The 20,529-nt window shown below is 38.9% G+C and overlaps 1 protein-coding gene across 1 annotated transcript in view; it reads right to left on the reverse strand.

The window, feature by feature from the left end:
* Positions 1–793: 793 nt before the first annotated feature.
* cracr2b (calcium release activated channel regulator 2B) overlaps positions 794–20,529 on the reverse strand; it is a 20,114-nt gene continuing 378 nt past the window's right edge. Inside the window, exons 2-10 of the mRNA XM_079810231.1 lie at positions 12,356–12,588; positions 12,082–12,193; positions 10,074–10,221; positions 8,607–8,753; positions 7,614–7,704; positions 5,380–5,475; positions 5,102–5,289; positions 1,893–1,964; positions 794–1,655 (exon numbers count right to left, since the gene is read on the reverse strand). Of these exons, the coding sequence (XP_079666357.1) occupies positions 1,502–1,655; positions 1,893–1,964; positions 5,102–5,289; positions 5,380–5,475; positions 7,614–7,704; positions 8,607–8,753; positions 10,074–10,221; positions 12,082–12,193; positions 12,356–12,586 (1,239 nt within the window). The 5' untranslated portion in view covers positions 12,587–12,588 and the 3' untranslated portion in view covers positions 794–1,501. The remainder of the gene's footprint in view (positions 1,656–1,892; positions 1,965–5,101; positions 5,290–5,379; positions 5,476–7,613; positions 7,705–8,606; positions 8,754–10,073; positions 10,222–12,081; positions 12,194–12,355; positions 12,589–20,529) is intronic.

The raw sequence follows: 20,529 nt of genomic DNA on the forward strand, positions 1-20,529 counted from the left end.
ACAGGAAAATAATGCAGCATAATTTTATTCAGCCGTATAGCCATTCTGGAGAAAACGCTGATGTCATCAGTTCATTTCAGTTATCATACAGTGACAGTGTGGGCTTTAGATCAGTAATTTAGTTTATATGGTTAATTTAGTTTAATAATTCGATTTATTTGGCTATTTAGTTGAAAATTTTTGTGAACCTTCTAAAGCGCTGCAGGATTTCAATGAGCATTAGAGGTAGCGTTACGGAAAATTAAGACCTGTTTAAAATTATTTAAGACCTAGAACAGAATACTTCAGCAAATTTAAGACCAAAAACACGATTTGGAAAATGGATTCATGTTGTACATTCTCATATAATTTTTGTAAATCATGAACACAAAAAAAGTTACGTACAGCAGCTTTAAGATTAGAGTATAATGTGCATTCATAAAGCATAGTTAGTTAGTTAGTAACACACCTCTTTGCTGATTTCCTCGGTGGGAAATAGTTGCCCAGGATGGATTCCTTCCTCTGCAAAGGGTTCTTCACTTGTGCTGTCTGAGGAACAGTTGATGAGATATGAGAGAGATTTTAGCTTCAGCTATAAAATTGAGAATGTAGATTGTTTTGAATGACGTGGGAAGAATAACTGACTTGTATTTACTAAAATGATGCATCTCGTGATGTGCTTGTCTAAGGGTTTTTTTTTATTCGAAACTGCATTTATTGCATTATTGGTTCGGCGATGGTGAAATGACAGCACTCGTTGGTGTGTGTGTGTGTGTGTGTGAGAATGTAAATCACCCAGAATAATGACAAAAATCAAAACAAACAAACATTTTTATTGTTCACTGTCATGATGATTGATAACATTTTCATTTTGTTCAACTAAATAAATCTTCGCATAATCTACATTTTGTTCTTTTCGCGTCAATCAGAGACCAAACATATAAACTGTCATTGGACAGAACTGCTCATTTCAAAAGAAACTACCAAACCAATTTGTACTAAATTACAAATATATATATATATAAAAATGAAATACAATAAGAGTTAATGAGGTAAAGTGCCTTATATCTCAAGGCCCTGAAAAGTAAATGGTTAATGATGTGTTCTTTATGCTCCCTTTCTTATTTTTTTGACTTCCTTTGTAAAAACAAAAGAGGGGCATTAGGGCTGAAGCAGAAATGTGCCATGCAGAAGGTTCGTTTGGCCTCACACTTTCATCCGTAACAGACCGAACAAGGAACAATCTTTGGCCAAATGTGAGCCGAACACTGGCTAAATTCTCAAATGTTCCACAAGAGGCGTATGCGCCCTCACATCCGTACAAAGTACAAAGAGGCTCTCCCGAGAAAAACATAAACAGAGCTGCATCTGGAAAATGTGAATATTCCAGAAGAGGGTGTGGCCGGCATCATTCCCGAGGGAACACGGGCTCACCCAGAGAAATACATCCAGCGGAATGGATCCGTTCACATTTTAGCTGCACCGTCTGAAGGTGTGCATTGTGGGTAATGTTACGTGGACATTAATACGGGTAAACGGAGCGCGCCCACGGCGAGAAGGCGTGCACACAGCGGCATGGTGGGTAATGGGTGGGGGGCGTGAAGGGGTATTTTTGACTAACCATCTTCTGTGTCTGATGGGCGTCTTTATCATCACGAAGACGCTTGTTCATGTCTCTAAAGAAGAGAGAGAGTGAGAACTACAGTTAAATCTTTACAGGACTTTCACAGCCTCAGAATATAGATAACAAATGTTATCAATAAAATGGAATAATATCTGCATCTGTTCGTTTTGTATTTTGATTGCTCAATTCTTATGGCCTTATCTTTCAGATAAGAACAATACACACACGCCTACACATGAACTCATCCCGACACACTAAAGGTGAGAGCAGGTCAGTCGGGTCGGCCTACCTGAGCAGGTCCAGCTGTCGCACGAGGCTTTCCCGTTCCTTCTGCATGTTTCGGGACACTTTCAGGACTTCTCTGTAGAGAGAAACAGTCAGATGTGGAAAAATACACAAGCATATCAGGAGGAAATAGCAGCTAATATTTGTTTGCTCACTACTTTTTATTACCACACTCTTAGGTCCTGTTTACTCCTTGTATTAAGATGCGTTTTGGTCGATCGGATCACAAGTGGACGACACTCAATACAGGTGTAAACGTGCTCTAAAAGATTTTGAGTTTGTCCAATTTTGACCACTTCCACGCCCATGTGGTCAAATGCACACGAACAGCCAATAAAAGACCGCCTACTCTCCGCTACTGACCAAATGCATGAACATTATGGGATGCACACTAGCCAGACAGGATTTAAAGGTGCACTATGTAATTTTTTTTTAGTAAAATATCCAAAAATCACTTGGCCAGTGTTATATATTTTGTACAGTTGAGCACTTACAATATCCCAAATGTTTCCAGCTATTTGTAAATCGTGAGAAATTGCTATTTTAACCAAGGAACCGGGACATGTGAGGGAGTCGCCTGTCGATTGCGTCATATCTGCGTTACTCACGGCTTCCGGTTTTATTTTGCAGAAACGCTTTACTCTCACTGCAGTGTGAACAAGTGTCATAGCAGCCGCTGAGAGAACACACAGAGTAACGTCTTCACGTCATTAATACACTCAGATGTGTCTAATATGATAAACAGAGCTGCGTTACCTCATACTCATGACCGGAAAAGCGGAAATGGTGCATTATAAAAGTCCCACCGGCGACTGTGTCATAATAAAAGTCCCACCGGCGACTGTGTCATAATAAAAGTCCCACCGGCGACTGTGTCATAATAAAAGTCCCGCCGGAGACTGTGTCATAATAAAAGTCCCGCCACTCTTCTCATTAACAATCGCTCCAGCGGTTCCTCAGCTCCACAACACTCGCTCCTGCTCTGCTTCACTACAGTAACGTTAATAATCACATCCATCAACATGATTTCTGCCCGAGTCCTCTCCCGATCCTTTCCCACCGGCTGTGAGGTGAAGACCACATGTCCCAAAATTCTGTGCATGGCATCATAATAGCGCCTTTGTTTTGAACAGGCGACCTCTAGTGGATGGAAAAGTTACATAGTGCAGCTTTAAACTGTCGGCTGGAGACCCAAGTTTGGTTTGAAGAGGATAAATGTACCAAGCTCAATGTTCTCTCTCCATTCCTGATTTCTAACACACACTCACAGCGTTCGGCTGGTCTTGTGTCTGTCAGGGCAGAAACTAAAGCTGATGCTCTCCGTGTGTTTTTCCATCGTCTCCGGTCTTGTTCATATGTAAATTGCGTGAGCTTATTTCATCCATTAGATGGAAAGATCTGAAAAAGCCCATACATGTACCCGCCCATAAACCCTCCCCTCAGAAATCAGGACAGAAGTGGCTGAAAGTGGACAAAAGAGACAGATTAAAACACCAGGGGCCAGATTTACTAACAGCTTTGTCCAGCACAAACCCTTTTTTGGCGTTAAAAAAATAACTGTCAGGATTTTCTAAAGACACGCATTTATTAGCGCTGAAAAGGCGTGGACAGGGTTATTTCTGCAGCTGATTTTATTGCATATGCATTTGTAGGAGTTTCCCTTTCAGGCGTAAGATTTATGTGAGGAGAGTATTCAAATGAATCACGGGAGGTGGTTTACAAAGGTTTGCTCTCGTCAATTTACTGGTGTTTGCGCCATTATTTACTGCCCAAAAAATGCATGTCTTAAACCAGACGCTAATGGGTAGATTGCGTTGGTCATTATGGAAATGATCCAGTTGCGTCTGTGTTCATTAATTGGTGTGTCGTCAGTAGATCACGCACAGAAGATCCACTCCCATCTGCACATTTATGGAATCGCACTCTCACACAAATTTGCCGTGTAAAATCTGGCCCCAGGCGTGAACGGGAATGTGTCACCCTCGTCTACTGGAGATCCGATCGACTAAAGCGCATCTTAATAGTAAACGGGCCTTAAAACAAAAGGTTCTTTACTGGTATTGATGATCATCCATGGAATCTTTCCATTGGACAAAATGTTCTTTATAGTGGAAAAAGGTTCCTTAGATCATTAAGGGCGTTTTCACACCTGAAAGTCGGAAACCGAAGTTCATGTTTTGATACATTTTATACATTCGGTTAGTTTTGGTTTGGTTTCACATTGCAATTATGCGAGCGCACTAAAGAACTTTACATGACGCACTTGCGTCCACTCGTCTTCATCATGTGGGCGGCATCTGGACATTGATTGGTTTGTAAACGGACGTGCGTCTGGCGTCGCGTCTTTGACAAGTTGAATGAACGGACGCATATCGCTGCCACTAGTGAACAGTGAAGCATTGCTTGACTATTTTCTTTTCGTTTAAAAGTGGACATTTCAAGCTTTATATTCACATATTTCTCATGTCTGTGAGATGAGTAGCTGCTGAGTTTGGGTTTATTTGAGACGCTCCAGTTCATGTGCAAAGCATGTGATCGCACCCGCGATTATTGTCTGCTATAGACTATTTGCTTCTTATTTATTAAACCCAGGCAATTATCTGATTAAATATTGATTAAAATTAAGATACAATTTATACGAAACGAAATTCACATTAAAGAAAGGCTTTCTAAGCAAAATCATACAAAATTTCTTTCAAAATCATTTCTGACCTTCCGTCTTCTGACATATTGCGCATCTTTTCACTTTTCATAATCAATGTAGCCTAGATTGAATTTTAAAATAACATTATAATATTTAAACATAAACAGGAACTTCCTGTAAATGGTCTGAAAGTCCGAACCATACAGAAAATGCTTTCACACTAGAAACGAACCGGACCGAGAATACCTCTTTTCGTCTGACTAAATTTCGTCTGTTTGGTCTGGACCGTGGTAAGGGGAGGTTTCACACCTGTAATTTTGATTCGGACCAAACTGAAAAGTCCGAAAATCCGGACCAAACAAGGTAGGTGTGAAAACGCCCTAAAACTAAGTTCTTTTTTTATAATGTTCACTGAAAGGTTCTTTGGGGAACAACATTTTTTTTTCGTCTATGGCATCACTACAAAAATAAAAAACCATTTGGGACCTTTATTTTGAAGAGTGTAGTAGTAGTAGTAATAATGCAAGCATTGTATTTTCATACAGTAGGTAACAGCAGTCAAAAGCCACCTCTCTTTGCCCTTGTGCTGTTGTTTGATGGTGTTCTGTAGTTGTTGTAGTTGGCTCAGAGCGTGCTGAAGCTCCTCTCGGCTCTGGTCCAGCTGATCCTGCAGTTGCTGGTTGACGTTGTGCAGTCGGCGGTTCTCCCCGCGAGCGTCAGCCTGATCACTGCTCAGATTGCTGATCCTGCTCTCCAACTACACACACACACACACAGGTGAGCTGAGATAGACCTCCAGCTGGTGTAATAAGTCAAACGTGTTGAGGAGAGAATGAGGAGTCTGTACCTCTCTCTGTTTGGTGAGTGTGAACTCCAGCTCTTGTTCTCGTGTCCTCAGTTCCTGGAGTAGCTGCTCTTTCTTGTTCCCCTGCTTCACACTGTCCTTCATCACAGAACAGACCAACATCACCATCAGCAATATTGTTATCACCGTCATTACCACCCTTTATGAATACTTCACTTCGCCACCATCTTCATAACCATCACCATGATCAATATAATTATCACCATCAACGTTATCATAATCCCATACACAATATCATATCACCAGTATTATCATCCTGAACATCTATTTATCACTATAAATATTATTTCCATATCATAATCGCCATCATCAGTATCATAATCAGCATCAATCACCATGAACTCTCATTATCACCATTACGATCATAATAATCACCATAAAAAATAAAATCACCATGATAATCCTTGTAATCAATATCATTGTCAGCATCATCACATCAAATGATTACTAGCATCATTGTCATCATCATCACCCTTGGTATCATAATCTTCAATATCATAATCACCATAAACTATATTATCACCAAGAACGATATCATCACCATCAACATGATAGTCACAGTTATCAATATCATTAGTCACTGTGAACTACAGGATCACCATCATCAATATTACATAATAATCAATATGAACAATACAATGAATCATCACAATCATCATATTATCATCATCATTACTATCATATTCACCATAAACTAACTATACAATTATCAACATCATTATCACCACTGGTATCATGATCACCAGAAACAATATTATTATCTCCATCATTATTATCAACATCATCAGGAACATCATAACAAAACCATCTTTATGAATATCATTATTATAATCACCATCATCAATGCCCCCAACATTGTCATCACCATTATTATCATAATCACCATGAACTATACAATTACCCATCATAACATTCATAATCAATATCATTATAATAATCACTGTCATTATCATAATCACCATAACCAATATTACTATCCCCATCATAACAAGCATAATCAATATAATTATTATAATCACCATCATTATCATAATCACCATAACCAATATGATTATCCCCATCATAACAAGCATAATCAATATCATTATAATAATCACCATCATTATCATAATCACCATAACCAATATTACTATCCCGATCATAACAATCATAATCAATATCATTATAATAATAATAATAATAACTATCATTATCATTGTCATAATCACCATAACCAATATTACTATCCCCATTATAACAATCATAATCAATATCTTTATAATAATCACCATCATTATCATAATCACCATAACCAATATTACTATCCTGATCATAACAATCATAATCAATATCATTATAATAATAATAATAATAACTATCATTATCATTGTCATAATCACCATAACCAATATTACTATCCCCATTATAACAATCATAATCAATATCTTTATAATAATCATCATCATTATCATAATCACCATAACCAATATTACTATCCCCATCATAACAAGCATAATCAATATCATTATAATAATCACCATCATTATCATAATCACCAGAAACAATATTATTATCACCATCATTATCATCAACATCTTCAGGAACATCATAACAAAACCATCTTTATGAATATCATTATTATAATCACCATCATCAATGCCCCCATTATTGTCATCACCATTATTATCATAATCACCATAACCAATATTATTATCCCCATCATAACAATCATAATCAATATCTTTATAATAATCATAATCATTATCATAATCACCATAACCAATATTATTATCCACATCATAACAATCATAATCAATATCATTATAATAATCACCATCATTATCATAATCACCATAACCAATATTATCCCCATCATAACAAGCATAATCAATATCTTTATAATAATCACCATTACTATAATAATCACCATAACCAATATTATCCCCATCATAACATTCATAATCAATATCATTATAATAATCACCATACACAATATGATTAACAACATCATAATCACCAGAAACAATATTATTATCCTCATCATAACAATCATAATCAATATCATTATAATAATCACCATCGCCATTATTATCATAATCACCAATTATTATCATCATAATCACCCTGAACAATATTTCCTCTAACAGCACTGTTCTCTAATTATAATAACACTTCTCATGCTAAACGTGTCAGGCGTCAATATCTGTACTTCATATTTAAACAGTGTGTGAATTTACCAGAGCCTGTCGTTTCTCTCTCTCTTCTTTTAACTGAGTCTCCATGTCTTCATACATAGAGCGAACCACTCTGTCATGATCTTCCTCTCTCCTGCAGGACATGCAAACACTCAGAACACTTCCAAGGTTATGTTTATTTTACAGCAGGTGCAAGTCCGAAATCGCATACTCCCTTACTATATAGTAGACGAAAAACAATATGTGACAAAAGAGGTATGTCCGAATTCATAGCACTCATAAAAGAGTAGGCAAAATACCTGGATGAGATTCTGAAGTGTGCATATGATGGACACTTTACTATCCCATGAGGCCACGGGAGAGGATTTGTGAATGGCATTGATGCTCATAGATATACATAATAAAGGCTAGATGCCTCGTCCGCGCTGCTGGCCAATGGAGGTCGACGTCCGCACTTGGCGGCCATCTTGTCACTGTCAGCTCGCTCACTCGTAACATTGTGTTTTCATGGGTGCTTGCACTTTTTAAATAACCATAACTTGCTAAATTTTCTACTGATTTTCAAACTGTTTGGTTTGTTATAAACGTCAGAGATGTAGTTATGACACTGCATACTTATACTTAAAAATTATTCATAATTTGTTCAAGCATCCATAATTATAGCCATGTTTATAACGTTTGTAAGAAACCAAACCATTTGTAAATCCGTCAAGATTTCAGTGAGATAAGAGTATTTGTGTTCATGCAGATCATTAGGTACCACAGAGCCCTGCCTGTGACAAGATGGCCGCCGGTGATGACGTTAGAGACTCCGCCGTAAGACATCTAGCCTTTATTATGGATATCTATGTTGACGCTGATAAAGACAACATGGCGGATGTAGTACATCCAGATTACATTCATGCTACACACACTCATACTATATATTTAAGTAGTCGTGAAGAAATTACGTATTTAAAAAGAGAACCTACTCAAGAGAGTATGCGATTTCGGACGCAGCCGAAGAGTGAAATAAGGACCCCAATGAGGGCTGACCTGCGCAGTGCCTGTTCTAAATTGTCTCTCTCTTTGAGTGCGTCCTGAAGATGAGAGACCGTGTAGGAAAGAACCTCCTCCAAAACATCCAGCAGCTCAGGCTTGTCCCTCTGGAGCTCACCCCACAGAGTACACAACTCCCACTGACTAACACACAGAAAGAAAATCAAATCCTCTTTAATCTGGTCCTCTTCTGGTCCAAAATGACCGAAAACTTTTATGTTTTGAAATGTTGAATTTATTTGCCTAATCGGAATGGGATGACACTTGGTGACTTTTGTTGCATTAGCTATGTGAACACACAAAAAAAATCAAGGAGATGATTCGGATATGTTTAAGGGGCGTAAAAAAAATAGTCACACTTGTCTCCTTCGCGGTCAAAAATGACAGACATCGGAAATGAATGGGAAATACGCAAAAATACGAAAACTCAGAGAAACTTTTGGTGGTACAAGCTACAAATCAGCCACTGTGCAGAAAAAAAGTGCACAGCAATGAAGGGGTGACTCTCTAAAATGTCAAGAGTGCAAATTAGACACCCACACACACACACCCACGCACACAAACACACACATAGAAATGAACAGGTAAGACTGCAACAGCAAATTTTGAGAATATGCTAAATAAAATCAATAAATGAAAAAAAAAAAAAATACAAAAGTGACTTTCTCGCTCAAATGCACACACACACACACACACACACACACACACACACACACACACACACACACACACACACACACACACACACACACACACACACACACACACACACACACACACACACACACACACACACACACACACACACACACACACACACGCAGAGAGAGAGAGAGAGAGAGAGAGAGAGACAGAAATTAACAGGCAAGACTGCATTTATTGAAAAAAAAAAAAGCTATAGCCTACAGATGGTTACATGACATTACACGTTTTTATTTTTTTAACGGCTCCAGAAGGTACAATTCTCACTTCAAAAAATGGATTTTAAAGGCCTGCACTCTATTGTAATGTGAAATGTTGCATTTTTGGGAAAAAAAATTAAAATTAAAAAAATTAAAAATTCAATATTAATTCTAATGGAAAAAAATGCTCATTCGAATTGTATAATTATTGCATAGTACCATAGAATCCCTTCAAAATTCTAAATAATAATCAAAAAATATTATTGAACAAAAATATATTACATTGGTTTTCCTGGAAAAAAAAAAGGTGACATTTTAAGGCTTCGGTCACTTTTGACCACGAAGGAGACAAGTGTGACCCCTAAACGAAGAGGACCAAAGGGTTAAAACAACTAAAAGCTATACATCAGTTCGGTAGACATATAGCTTAAAAAAGCCCTGAAACCTTAACCCAAATGTGAACAATAACAGTATATTTAGCTTTGTCGAGCCAGTATTGATTTAGACACTGGTTATCTTATCTGTTACACGCTAGTGGCCAGAGCTGTGTGTATTTACTCACTCTTTGAAGAGTTTATCAGCTCCCAGCTCCATGAGGATGTGTGAGAACCGGATCTCTGACTCCGTCGGCTCCACTCGCTCCTCCGCGACTCCCATCTGTCCTCCTCCGCTCCTCGCTCTCTCCTCCGGCCCACAACCAACAAGCTCTCCTGGTTTAGATTTTAAATAAGGCTTAATGCACATACTACTTTTAAAAAACAGTAAATAAAATGGGACGCAATATGTAAATGGTACATTTCAACACATGTTCACGGTTGCATGTTTAATTCAGCAGGTGGCATCAGGGTTTATCAGCATTTCTATTGTTAATTAATCATCTTTTTTTAATTACCAAAAAAATGATTCAAAGCTCAAATAAAACAGAGATATTAGACGAAAAAGTTAAACTTGAACAAAAATGATAAATGTTAAGTTGAAGCTCAAGATTTCCAAAACTATAATACTATAACTATACACTATATTGCAAAAAGTTTTGGGACGCCTGCCTTTAGATGCTCATGAACTTTAATGACATCCCATTCTTAATCCGTCGGGTTTAATATGGAGTCGGCCCACCCTGCAGCTATAGCAGCTTCAGCTCTTCTGGGAAGGCTTTCCACAAGGTTTAGGAGTGTGTTTATGGCCATTCTTCTAGAATTGCATTTGTGAGGTCAGGCACTGATGTTGGACGAGAAGGCCTGGCTCTCAGTCTCCGCTCTAATTCATCCCAAAGCTGTTCTATCGGGTTGAGCTCAGGACTCAAGTTCCTCCACACCAAACTCGCTCATCCATGTCTTTATGGAGCGACGCTTTGTGTGCTGGTCATGTTGGGACAGGAAGGGGCCGCCCCCAAACCACAAATTTGGCAGTATAAAATTGTCTTGGTATCTAAAGCATTAAGATTTCCTTTCACTGGAACTAAGGGGCCAAGCCCAACCCCTGAAAAACAACCTCACACCATAATCCCCCCTCAACCAAACTTTACACTTGGCATAATGCAGCCCGGCAAGTCCCGTTCTCCTGGCAACTGCCAAACCCAGACTCGTCCATGGGATTGCCAGACAGAGAAGCGTGATTGGTCACTCCAGAGAACACGTCTCCACTGCTCTAGAGTCCAGTGGCGGCGCGCTTTACCCCACTGCATCCCACACTTTGCATTGCACTTGGTGATGTAAGGCTTGGATGAGCTGCTCGGCCAAGGAAACCCATTCCATGAAGCTCTACACACTGATCTTGAGCTCATCTGAAGGCCACATGAAGTTTGGAGGTCTGGAGCTGTTGACTCTGCAGAAAGTTGGCGACTTCTGTGACCCTCAGCATGCGCTGACCCCACTCTGTGATTTTAGGTGGCTGAGTTGCTGTTGTTCCCAATTGCTTCCACTTTGTTATAACACCACTAACAGTTGAGCGTGGGATATTTAGTAGTGAGGAAATGTCACGAATGGACTTATTGCACTAGTGTCAACCAATCACGGCCCCACGCTTGAGTTCACTCTGAGCTCCTGAGAGCCACACATTCTCTCACTAATGTCTGTAGAAGCGTCTGCAGGTCTAGTGCTTGATTTATACACCTGTGGCCATGAAGTGATCGGAACACCTGAATTCAGTGATTAGGAGGGGCGTCCCAATACCTTTGGCAATACAGTGTATAAACTAAAAAACCTAATAAAACAGAACATATGTAAAGTTATTAAAATATTTAATATTCATTTTACATTAATATTATAATAGTATAGAAATAATAATAAAAAAACACTTAAAAAAAGATATAGTTATAATAAAAACATTTTTTTTTTTTTTTTTGGCTACACTTTATTTTAAGGTGATGTACTTACATTACTTCCTCAAATAAGTACTGAGTAATAACTACATGTACTTCCTATAGAAGTAAGGTTAGGTTTTGGTTCAGGGTTAGTTACATGTAATAATGCATAATTTACTGTTATTACTATAGTGAGTACATGTAGTAATGTGTAACAATGTCACCTTAAAACAGCGTTACCAAAAATTGAATAGACATACACACTAACCTAGGCCCGTGTGGAACTCGAGGGGTGTAAGGTAACCATTTTTGTCTCTGTCCAAACTCTCAAACACTGATTCCAACTGCTCCGGAGACAGAGGAAGCTCTTGCTGTAGCCACTGGTGGATTTAAACATGATTAGACACATTAAACAGAGCCCAGAGCACTTAAAGGCATTAGCAATATGTTCACTCGTATATCGTACATCCTTGGCACAGCTTTGGAACTATGAAAGGAATCATAATATCGCAGACTCGCGTCACCACCCGGTCCTGTCTCACCTGCATGTCTCTCTTCGTGATGAATCCCTTCCCCTCTTTATCACAGAGCTCAAAGAGCTCTTTAGCTTTGCTCATTCTGTCCTGCCTGTCTGAGCCAGGAGAAGGCGCGTCGCTGGACGACTGTAACCTCGCCATCCGACCCGGCAAGGGGCTCCGCAGTCTGGAGCTGGGGGACATCTGACCACTGCCCGTCCCCTCCAACACCTCACCGTCCTTCAGCCAGCTGGACATAACTGCAGAAAGAGACGGGTCAGACTTGCTCCTAATATGCTTTTTTACATGTTCAGCTCTCTTTAGTGCGTAATGTTGCTGATTGAGAAGGAAAAAGCTCTACAAAGATCGTCCAGCGGGAGTTATTCTCTATATCAGTGTCCCTGTTTCTGAACTCCCTGAAACGCCTCCATTGTAGAGTTTTCTTCCGGGAACAATATTCCTCATTTAAATAATTCCCTCCCAATGCAAAAAAAGGGGCGGGGCTTGGTTGAGTTAGTTAGTAGTATCCTCAAGACTCCTGGTCCAAGCTCTTGTTCTCTCCAGACTGGACTGCTGTAATGCTCTTCTAGCGGGCCTTCCGGCATGCATCAAACCCTTGCAACTGATGCTCGCTGCTTGCATCAAATTCAAGGCACTGGTGCTCGCCTTCAAAGCAACCACTGGCTCTGCACCATTATACCTAAACTCGCTTGTTCAGATTTACACACCCTCCAGGAGCTTACGTTCTGTAAATGAACGACGCCTTGTGGTGCCATCCCAAAGAGGCATGAAATCGATGTCACAGACCTTTTCCTGGACCGCTCCCACCCGGTGGAATGACCTGCCTATCTCAATTCGAGCAGCCGAGTCTGTATCCAGTGGCGCAGCTAGCAATTTTGGGCTCTATGAAAGAATATGATGTTGGGCCCCCTACCGCACCAACCTAGCTATCCAAAATCTTTGTCTGCAATTTAATAATACTGACCAATTAAGCTCTGCTTGCTCAACCCAGAATGCCCCAATTGGCTGATGAAGCATTGATTAAAATAAAGATACAATTTATGCAAAATGAAATTTACTTTAAAGAAAGGCTATGTCTCCCCTATCTTATGATGTGTCCTTTCTCACTCATGCTGTTCACTTTTCATAATCAACATTGACAGATTGACTACACAGATAGACTACATTATAATATTTAAACGTAAATATAAAACTAAATACATTTTATTATGCATTTTCTCTTACAGTACAGAGAAATTTCATGTCGGAGTGGGATTTGAGCAAATGTCGTGAGTGGAGCGTTTTGCTGGATTTTGCTGGAAATGCAGAAATAAGCCATTATTTTGTTATATGTTTAACTCTTTGGTAGATTATACATTTATAATTTCTATTACATTACTACTAGTACTATTACTACTAATAAAACCAATCTCTGGGGGCCCCAAAAGTGCGTGGGCCCTTAGAATCGTCCTAACTTTACCCCCCTTAGCGGCGCCCCTGTCTGTAGCCATTTTCAAAAAACATCAAAAAACACATCTCTTCCAGCAGCACCTGACCAATCAAGAATAGCACTTATCACTCTATTCATTTTCTGTTTGTCTATTTAATAATATTTTAAAAAAATCTAATAAAAAGAAAGTCCTATGTGTTCTGTTCTAGATTAATTGAGACTTGTTACAGCACTTGCATATTGTTGCCCTTGACTGTCCTAGTTGCTTCTATTGCACTCATTTGTAATTTGTAAGTCGCTTTGGATAAAAGCGTCTGCTAAATGACTAAATGTAAATGTATCCAATACGGAAGTGACTTAAACTGCAATTCATTGATTGGCTCCAAAAAGGAGCAGAATCTCATTGAGCTCATGTTAAAATGCCCAACTTTACAGCAGATAAAAACATGTTTGCAGTCTGGGACAAATTGTGGTTTTGGTCTATACGGCTAATTTTGCCCTTCATGACGACTGTGAGGGGGGTGAATTTTTTTATAACTCATCCGTTTAAATTATATAAAGCCTTAAAGCCACTTGAGTGACAGGTGGTTTGCCACTATGGTCAAGCTAGGCGGGCGTGGTTTCAGCAACCAGTCACTTCAGCTCCACCCACGTCCCGCCTCTTTACCCATTTTTAGTTATCCGGGAGTGATGTGCTGCCAAGATGGCAACGGCCGGCTTTAGGTTTCAAAAATGACGCCATGGACACTATGTCCATATTTTTTTTACAGTCTACAGTTGAGGTTATGGTCAGGGACGGGACATTACTAAAACACACTCGAAGCGCTTGACCAATCACAACACACTGATCCAGCCGACCAATCAGAGCACATTGTGCTTTCAGGAGGAGGGGCTTGAAAGAGACAGGAACTAAACTGAGCGTTACTGACAGACTGGGAAGAGAGGAGCTGCAACAATGGAGAATATGGGGAAAATAATCAACATTCAAGCAGGAAAACCTGTAAGAGCCAAACAACTAAATCAAAACTTTGAAAAAGGGCATAATGGGTCCCCTTTAACTTAAGATAAGGAGCTTGTAAGGAATGTGCTAACGTGGTCAAACAATGATAAGAATACAATTTTATCTCATAGTTCTTCCCCAAATCTGCCACAAGTGTGACAAGACATTTTGTTGGTCGCTTAGTTTCTATTTTTGTTCCATCACGTGCACAATCTCATTAGTCCATAATCCTTCTCCAAATACCGGTATAGTAGATTTAAACAAAAAAAATATGTTCTAAATATTGTTTTCATTTTCAATACGAATGGAAAAATGACTTTATGCTAGAAATGTGTGGTTAGAACATTAACCTTCAGCTAATGCTGCATTATTATTATTGCTCTTTAAACATTGATTAGGTCTGAGGTTAAACACTGACTTTAGTTAATCGCTTAAAGTCCGCTTTATTAGTGGAATATGCTGAAGGCGGATGAAATATCCTAACATATCCTCAAATAAACATTAACCAGGATGTTAACCAGTCATTCTGTGTTTTCTGAACCGGAGACGCTCGATCCCAGTCTGCAGTAATTCCCCCGAGCACATGCCATATCTGAACGACATCTGTGTTTGACTGATATTACGCAGCAGCTGCGATGGTTTTGTGATTTGGGAGCTAAAGAAAACAGAGCTCCTCCTTCAGTAAATGTCCAGCCTGCTCCACATTTCTAAGAGCTCAGAGGATATGGGCCGAAGACTGATACCAATGCTGATAGAATCAGTTATTTTAGTATTATTTATATACTATGTATTTATATTATAACTTTTATTTTGATATTTTCAATTTCCAGTTTTGGTTAAATTTTAGTGTTTGTATGTGCTTTTGTCATTTGTTTTAGTTTTTTTTTAATATTTTTATTTAGCTGTAATTCCTTTTTATTTTAGTTTTTCAGTTGTACTTCAAATTAAACTTGTTCAGTTAGTTACAAAGGCAACATTTTAATTTGTAATGATTTTTAATGATTAGTTTGAACAACATATCTATGTAACATCATGTAACGTACCTATTAAGCTCACCAAAAATCTACATTGAGTGCATTTTAGTGCACAGGGTTTTGGTTTGAGTACAAGAAGTTATCTTAAAATAAAATATTAATCTCTCACACAATAATATTTTATTTTATTTTAAATGACAAAAGCATTTAAATTAAGATATATGTATCTCATGTTTGTACCCTTTACACCCATGTTGCCATTAAACTCACAACATGTTTTTTGGGGGAAAATACTTGTTTACTTTAAACAATTTTATAAAGGTTAACTTGAAGTGACAACCATGAGTTAATATTTAAAGTCTGTTTATGAAGTATTTACAGAGACGTTTAATGTGAGCTTAAAGGGAGCACACTGAGCTTTAATGGAACAGCAAACCCTTTTTTTCTAATGAATAAATATGATTAAATTAAATTTAAAAGGACAATTTTGCCAAATAAATAATCTAGGTCATGTATTAAGTTCATACACATTTTAATATGAACAGCTATTATTGAAAATATCTATGAAATTATACTTTTTCTTATTGATATCACACTGAAGCTGTGGTTTTCAAAGTAGTGACCCTTTAAGCTCACCGCACAATAATATGAAGTCTTTAAAAAATACAGCAGTGTAAAACCACAGAACATCAATAAACTGTACATTTATAATATAATGAATTTAATAAGCCAGTAATGCCTGTGAAGTAATATATTAGTGTCGCACACAATCGTATATACAGCTAGTAAATGTTCCGTAGCACCTGCGCTATGTTGCTAAAACTATCTTTTGGATCGAACTTATTTCCCACATTCAGGTTATAATATGCAAAAGTCTAAACATTAATCTCTTAATTTTGCAGTAAGAAGTTATACTTATCGAAAATAAAGGCTTAAACATCTAAAAAATGCACATTTAAGGGGCTCCTCTTTTGGTGAAATCGGGATAGGACTCGGGCAGAAATCATGTTGATGGATGTGATTATTAACGTTACTGTAGTCTGAAGCAGAGCAGGAGCGAGTGTTGTGGAGCTGAGGAACCGCTGGAGCGATTGTTAATGAGAAGAGTGGCGGGACTTTTATTATGACACAGTCGCCGGCGGCATTTCCGCTTTTCCGGTCATGAGTATGAGGTAATGCAGCTCTGTTGATCATATTAGACACATCTGAGTGTGTTAATGATGTTGTGACGTTACTCTGTGTGTTCTCTCGGCGGCTGCTATGACACTTGTTCACACCACAGTGAGAGTAAAGCGTTTCTGCAAAATAAAACCGGAAACCGTGAGTAACGCAGATATGATGCCATCGACAGGCGACTCCCTCACACGTCCCGGTTCATTGGTTAAAATAGCAATTTCTCACAATATCCCAAATGTCTCCAACTATTTGTAAATCGTAAGTACTCAACTGAACAAAATATATAACACTGGCCTAATGGTTTTTGGACATTTTACTGAAAAAAAATTACATAGTGCATTTTTAAAGGTGCAGTGTGTAGTATTTATGAGGATCTATTGACAGAAAGGCAATATAATATACATAACTATGTTTTCAGTGGTGTATAAAGAGCTTACACAATGTACCGTTATGTTTTTTTTCCTTAGAATGAGGCATTTCTGTCTACACACACCGCGGGTCCCCTTACAGTGAAGTCGCCGTTTTGCGCCGCCATGTTTCTACAGTGGCCCAACACGGACAAACTTCTCTAGAGAGCGCTATTCACTCTCTGCTGTCTCTGACGACGACATCTTTGTCCTGTGTCGGCCTCCGTAGCTTCTTCTCTATGTGCTCCGAAAGGGAGGGGTGAGCGGTGGACGGGTGCAATTCCCAACCTCACCACTAGATGTCGCTATAATGTACCCTGCACCTTTAAAAAATGGTGCAAATACCAAGGGGGTAATCCAGCCCCTGGAAAGCGTACCTTCCAAAGAGGCAGCCATTGCTAACCAAGCCATCACCTGCTGTTAGCATTCCATTGACTCCCATTCATTTGGGCCTCACTTTGACAGCGAATAACTTTGCATCTGAGGCGTTTAAAGACTCCAATGCCTAATTATACCCTAATGCCTAATTATAAAGTGTAAAACTGATCAGAGATCAGGTAAAATACACTCACCTAAAGGATTATTAGGAACACATACTAATACTGTGTTTGACCCCCTTTCGCCTTCAGAACTGCTTTAATTCTACGTGGCATTGATTCAACAAGGTGCTGAAAGCATTCTTTAGAAATGTTGGCCCATATTGATAGGAGAGCATCTTGCAGTTGATGGAGATTTGTGGGATGCACATCCAGGGCACGAAGCTCCCGTTCCACCACATCCCAAAGATGCTCTATTGGGTTGAGATCTGGTGACTGTGGTGGCCATTTTAGTTCAGTGAACTCATTGTCATGTTCAAGAAACCAATTTGAAATGATTGGAGCTTTGTGACGGTGCATTATCCTGCTGGAAGTAGCCATCAGAGGATGGGGACATGGTGGTCATAAAGGGATGGACATGGTCAGAAACAATGCTCAGGTAGGCCGTGGCATTTAAACGATGCCCAATTGGCACTAAGGGGCCTAAAGTGTGCCAAGAAAACATCCCCCACACCATTACACCACCACCACCAGCCTGCACAGTGGTAACAAGGCATGATGGATCCATGTTCTCATTCTGTTTACGCCAAATTCTGACTCTACCATCTGAATGTCTCAACAGAAATCGAGACTCATCAGACCAGGCAACATTTTTCCAGTCTTCAACTGTCCAATTTTGGTGAGCTCTTGCAAATTGTAGCCTCTTTTTCCTATTTGTAGTGGAGATGAGTGGTACCCGGTGGGGTCTTCTGCTGTTGTAGCCCATCCGCCTCAAGGTTGTGTGTGTTGTGGCTTCACAAATGCTTTGCTGCATACCTCGGTTGTAACAAGTGGTTATTTCAGTCAAAGTTGCTCTTCTATCAGCTTGAATCAGTCGGCACATTCTCCTCTGACCTCTAGCATCAACAAGGCATTTTCTCCCACAGGACTGCCGCATACTGGATGTTTTTCCCTTTTCACACCATTCTTTGTAAACCCTAGAAATGGTTGTGCTTGAAAATCCCAGTAACTGAGCAGATTGTGAAATACTCAGACCGGCCCGTCTGGCACCAACAACCATGCCACGCTCAAAATTGCTTAAATCACCTTTCTTTCCCATTCTGACATTCAGTTTGGAGTTCAGGAGATTGTCTTGACCAGGACCACACCCCTAAATGCATTGAAGCAACTGCCATGTGATTGGTTGATTAGATAATTGCATTAATGAGAAATTTAACAGGTGTTCCTAATAATCCTTTAGGTGAGTGTGTGTCATCATTGAAACACACACACACACTAATTCAAGAATCACTTAATATAAGATAGAAGATATAAACTCATTTTAAAATTGTCAAACATAAGCTGATATATTATCTGGTCACTCATTATCTATTGATTCACTAAGACAGACACATTTGTGTCAGTAGGCAAATGCTGATAATCTCAAAATGACCAAATCATTTTCAATCACTCTTCCTCAACGATAGACCACAAATATGTCACATAATCAGCAGGACATTGCAGCAACAAAACACATGGGAATTCGCATTAAGATTTAGGATTAGGATTAGGACACTCCCTCTCATGCCATGAAAAACTATGTCCACCTGCTAGGTCATCTCTCATAAACACTCAATAAACATCGACTCATGTGGAAATCAAGTAACTCCCCAAACAAGGCACAATTTCATTTCTCTTCATCTCCTTTTTCTTCCCTCAGATCTCCAGGATGTGCATCGCAAAACAGGATGAGGTCATGTGACAGGAGTGTGTGTGAAAACAAAGTGAGATGCAAATAAAGACTTTAGCTCGGTTTACATAGACAGCACTCACCCACAATCACGAGTTTATGACTCCCATGCGGATGAGGTCTGGACGCAGGGGAAATACCTCCATACTAAATGACCACAGCTCATATGAGACATGCAATATTTGCCTAATGAATATATGGATTGAGTTGTGGTTGGAACAATAGCTTTGAATCAGTGATATCTGGAAAGCCGTATATTCACAGATCATATAAAACTGGCAGGGAGATAAAACAGGAGCCGATAGGTACAACATACAGTAAACAGATGACCTGAATTTTAGGTGACACTTAAAAATGTTTAAATGCCAAGTGTGTGTATTTGTGCTACACACTGTTTGGAAATGGAGCTTGTGTTGTTCTAATGCAATGACATTCAAACTTTTTTAAGTGCGATTTAAGGGCCGCTGTATTATAATACAAAGCATTAATGGTGATTTTGAGACTCTAGATATGTGTGGATACACCAAAATATATGGGCACGGCATGTTTACACCTGCAATAAAGCCATAGAGGAATTGCAACACTCAAGGTCAAATAAACTACCAGAGCTTTGCTACAATTACACACGAAAATCACATGAGAGATAAAGTCTGACAGCCATATGTCAACTTCAGATAAGAAAACATACACCTTGCACGTGTATTCTCTTTGTGTTGGAGGAAACAATATAGAATGAAATGTGTTATAGTATTTTAGTATTTATATAATATTTTATCTGTCAGACAGGTTAAATAATTCATTTGTAGTGATGAAAATGCCAACATGACCTGAGAACACATGCAAGGACCTACTTCATATATTCAATATCAACATTATAAAATTTTATACACTAGTATTTGGACTCAAAATCGGCTTGAGCTTTATGAATA

This window comes from Gobio gobio (assembly GCF_949357685.1).
Source record: "Gobio gobio genome assembly, chromosome: 25".
Classification (NCBI taxonomy): Eukaryota; Metazoa; Chordata; class Actinopteri; order Cypriniformes; family Gobionidae; genus Gobio; species Gobio gobio.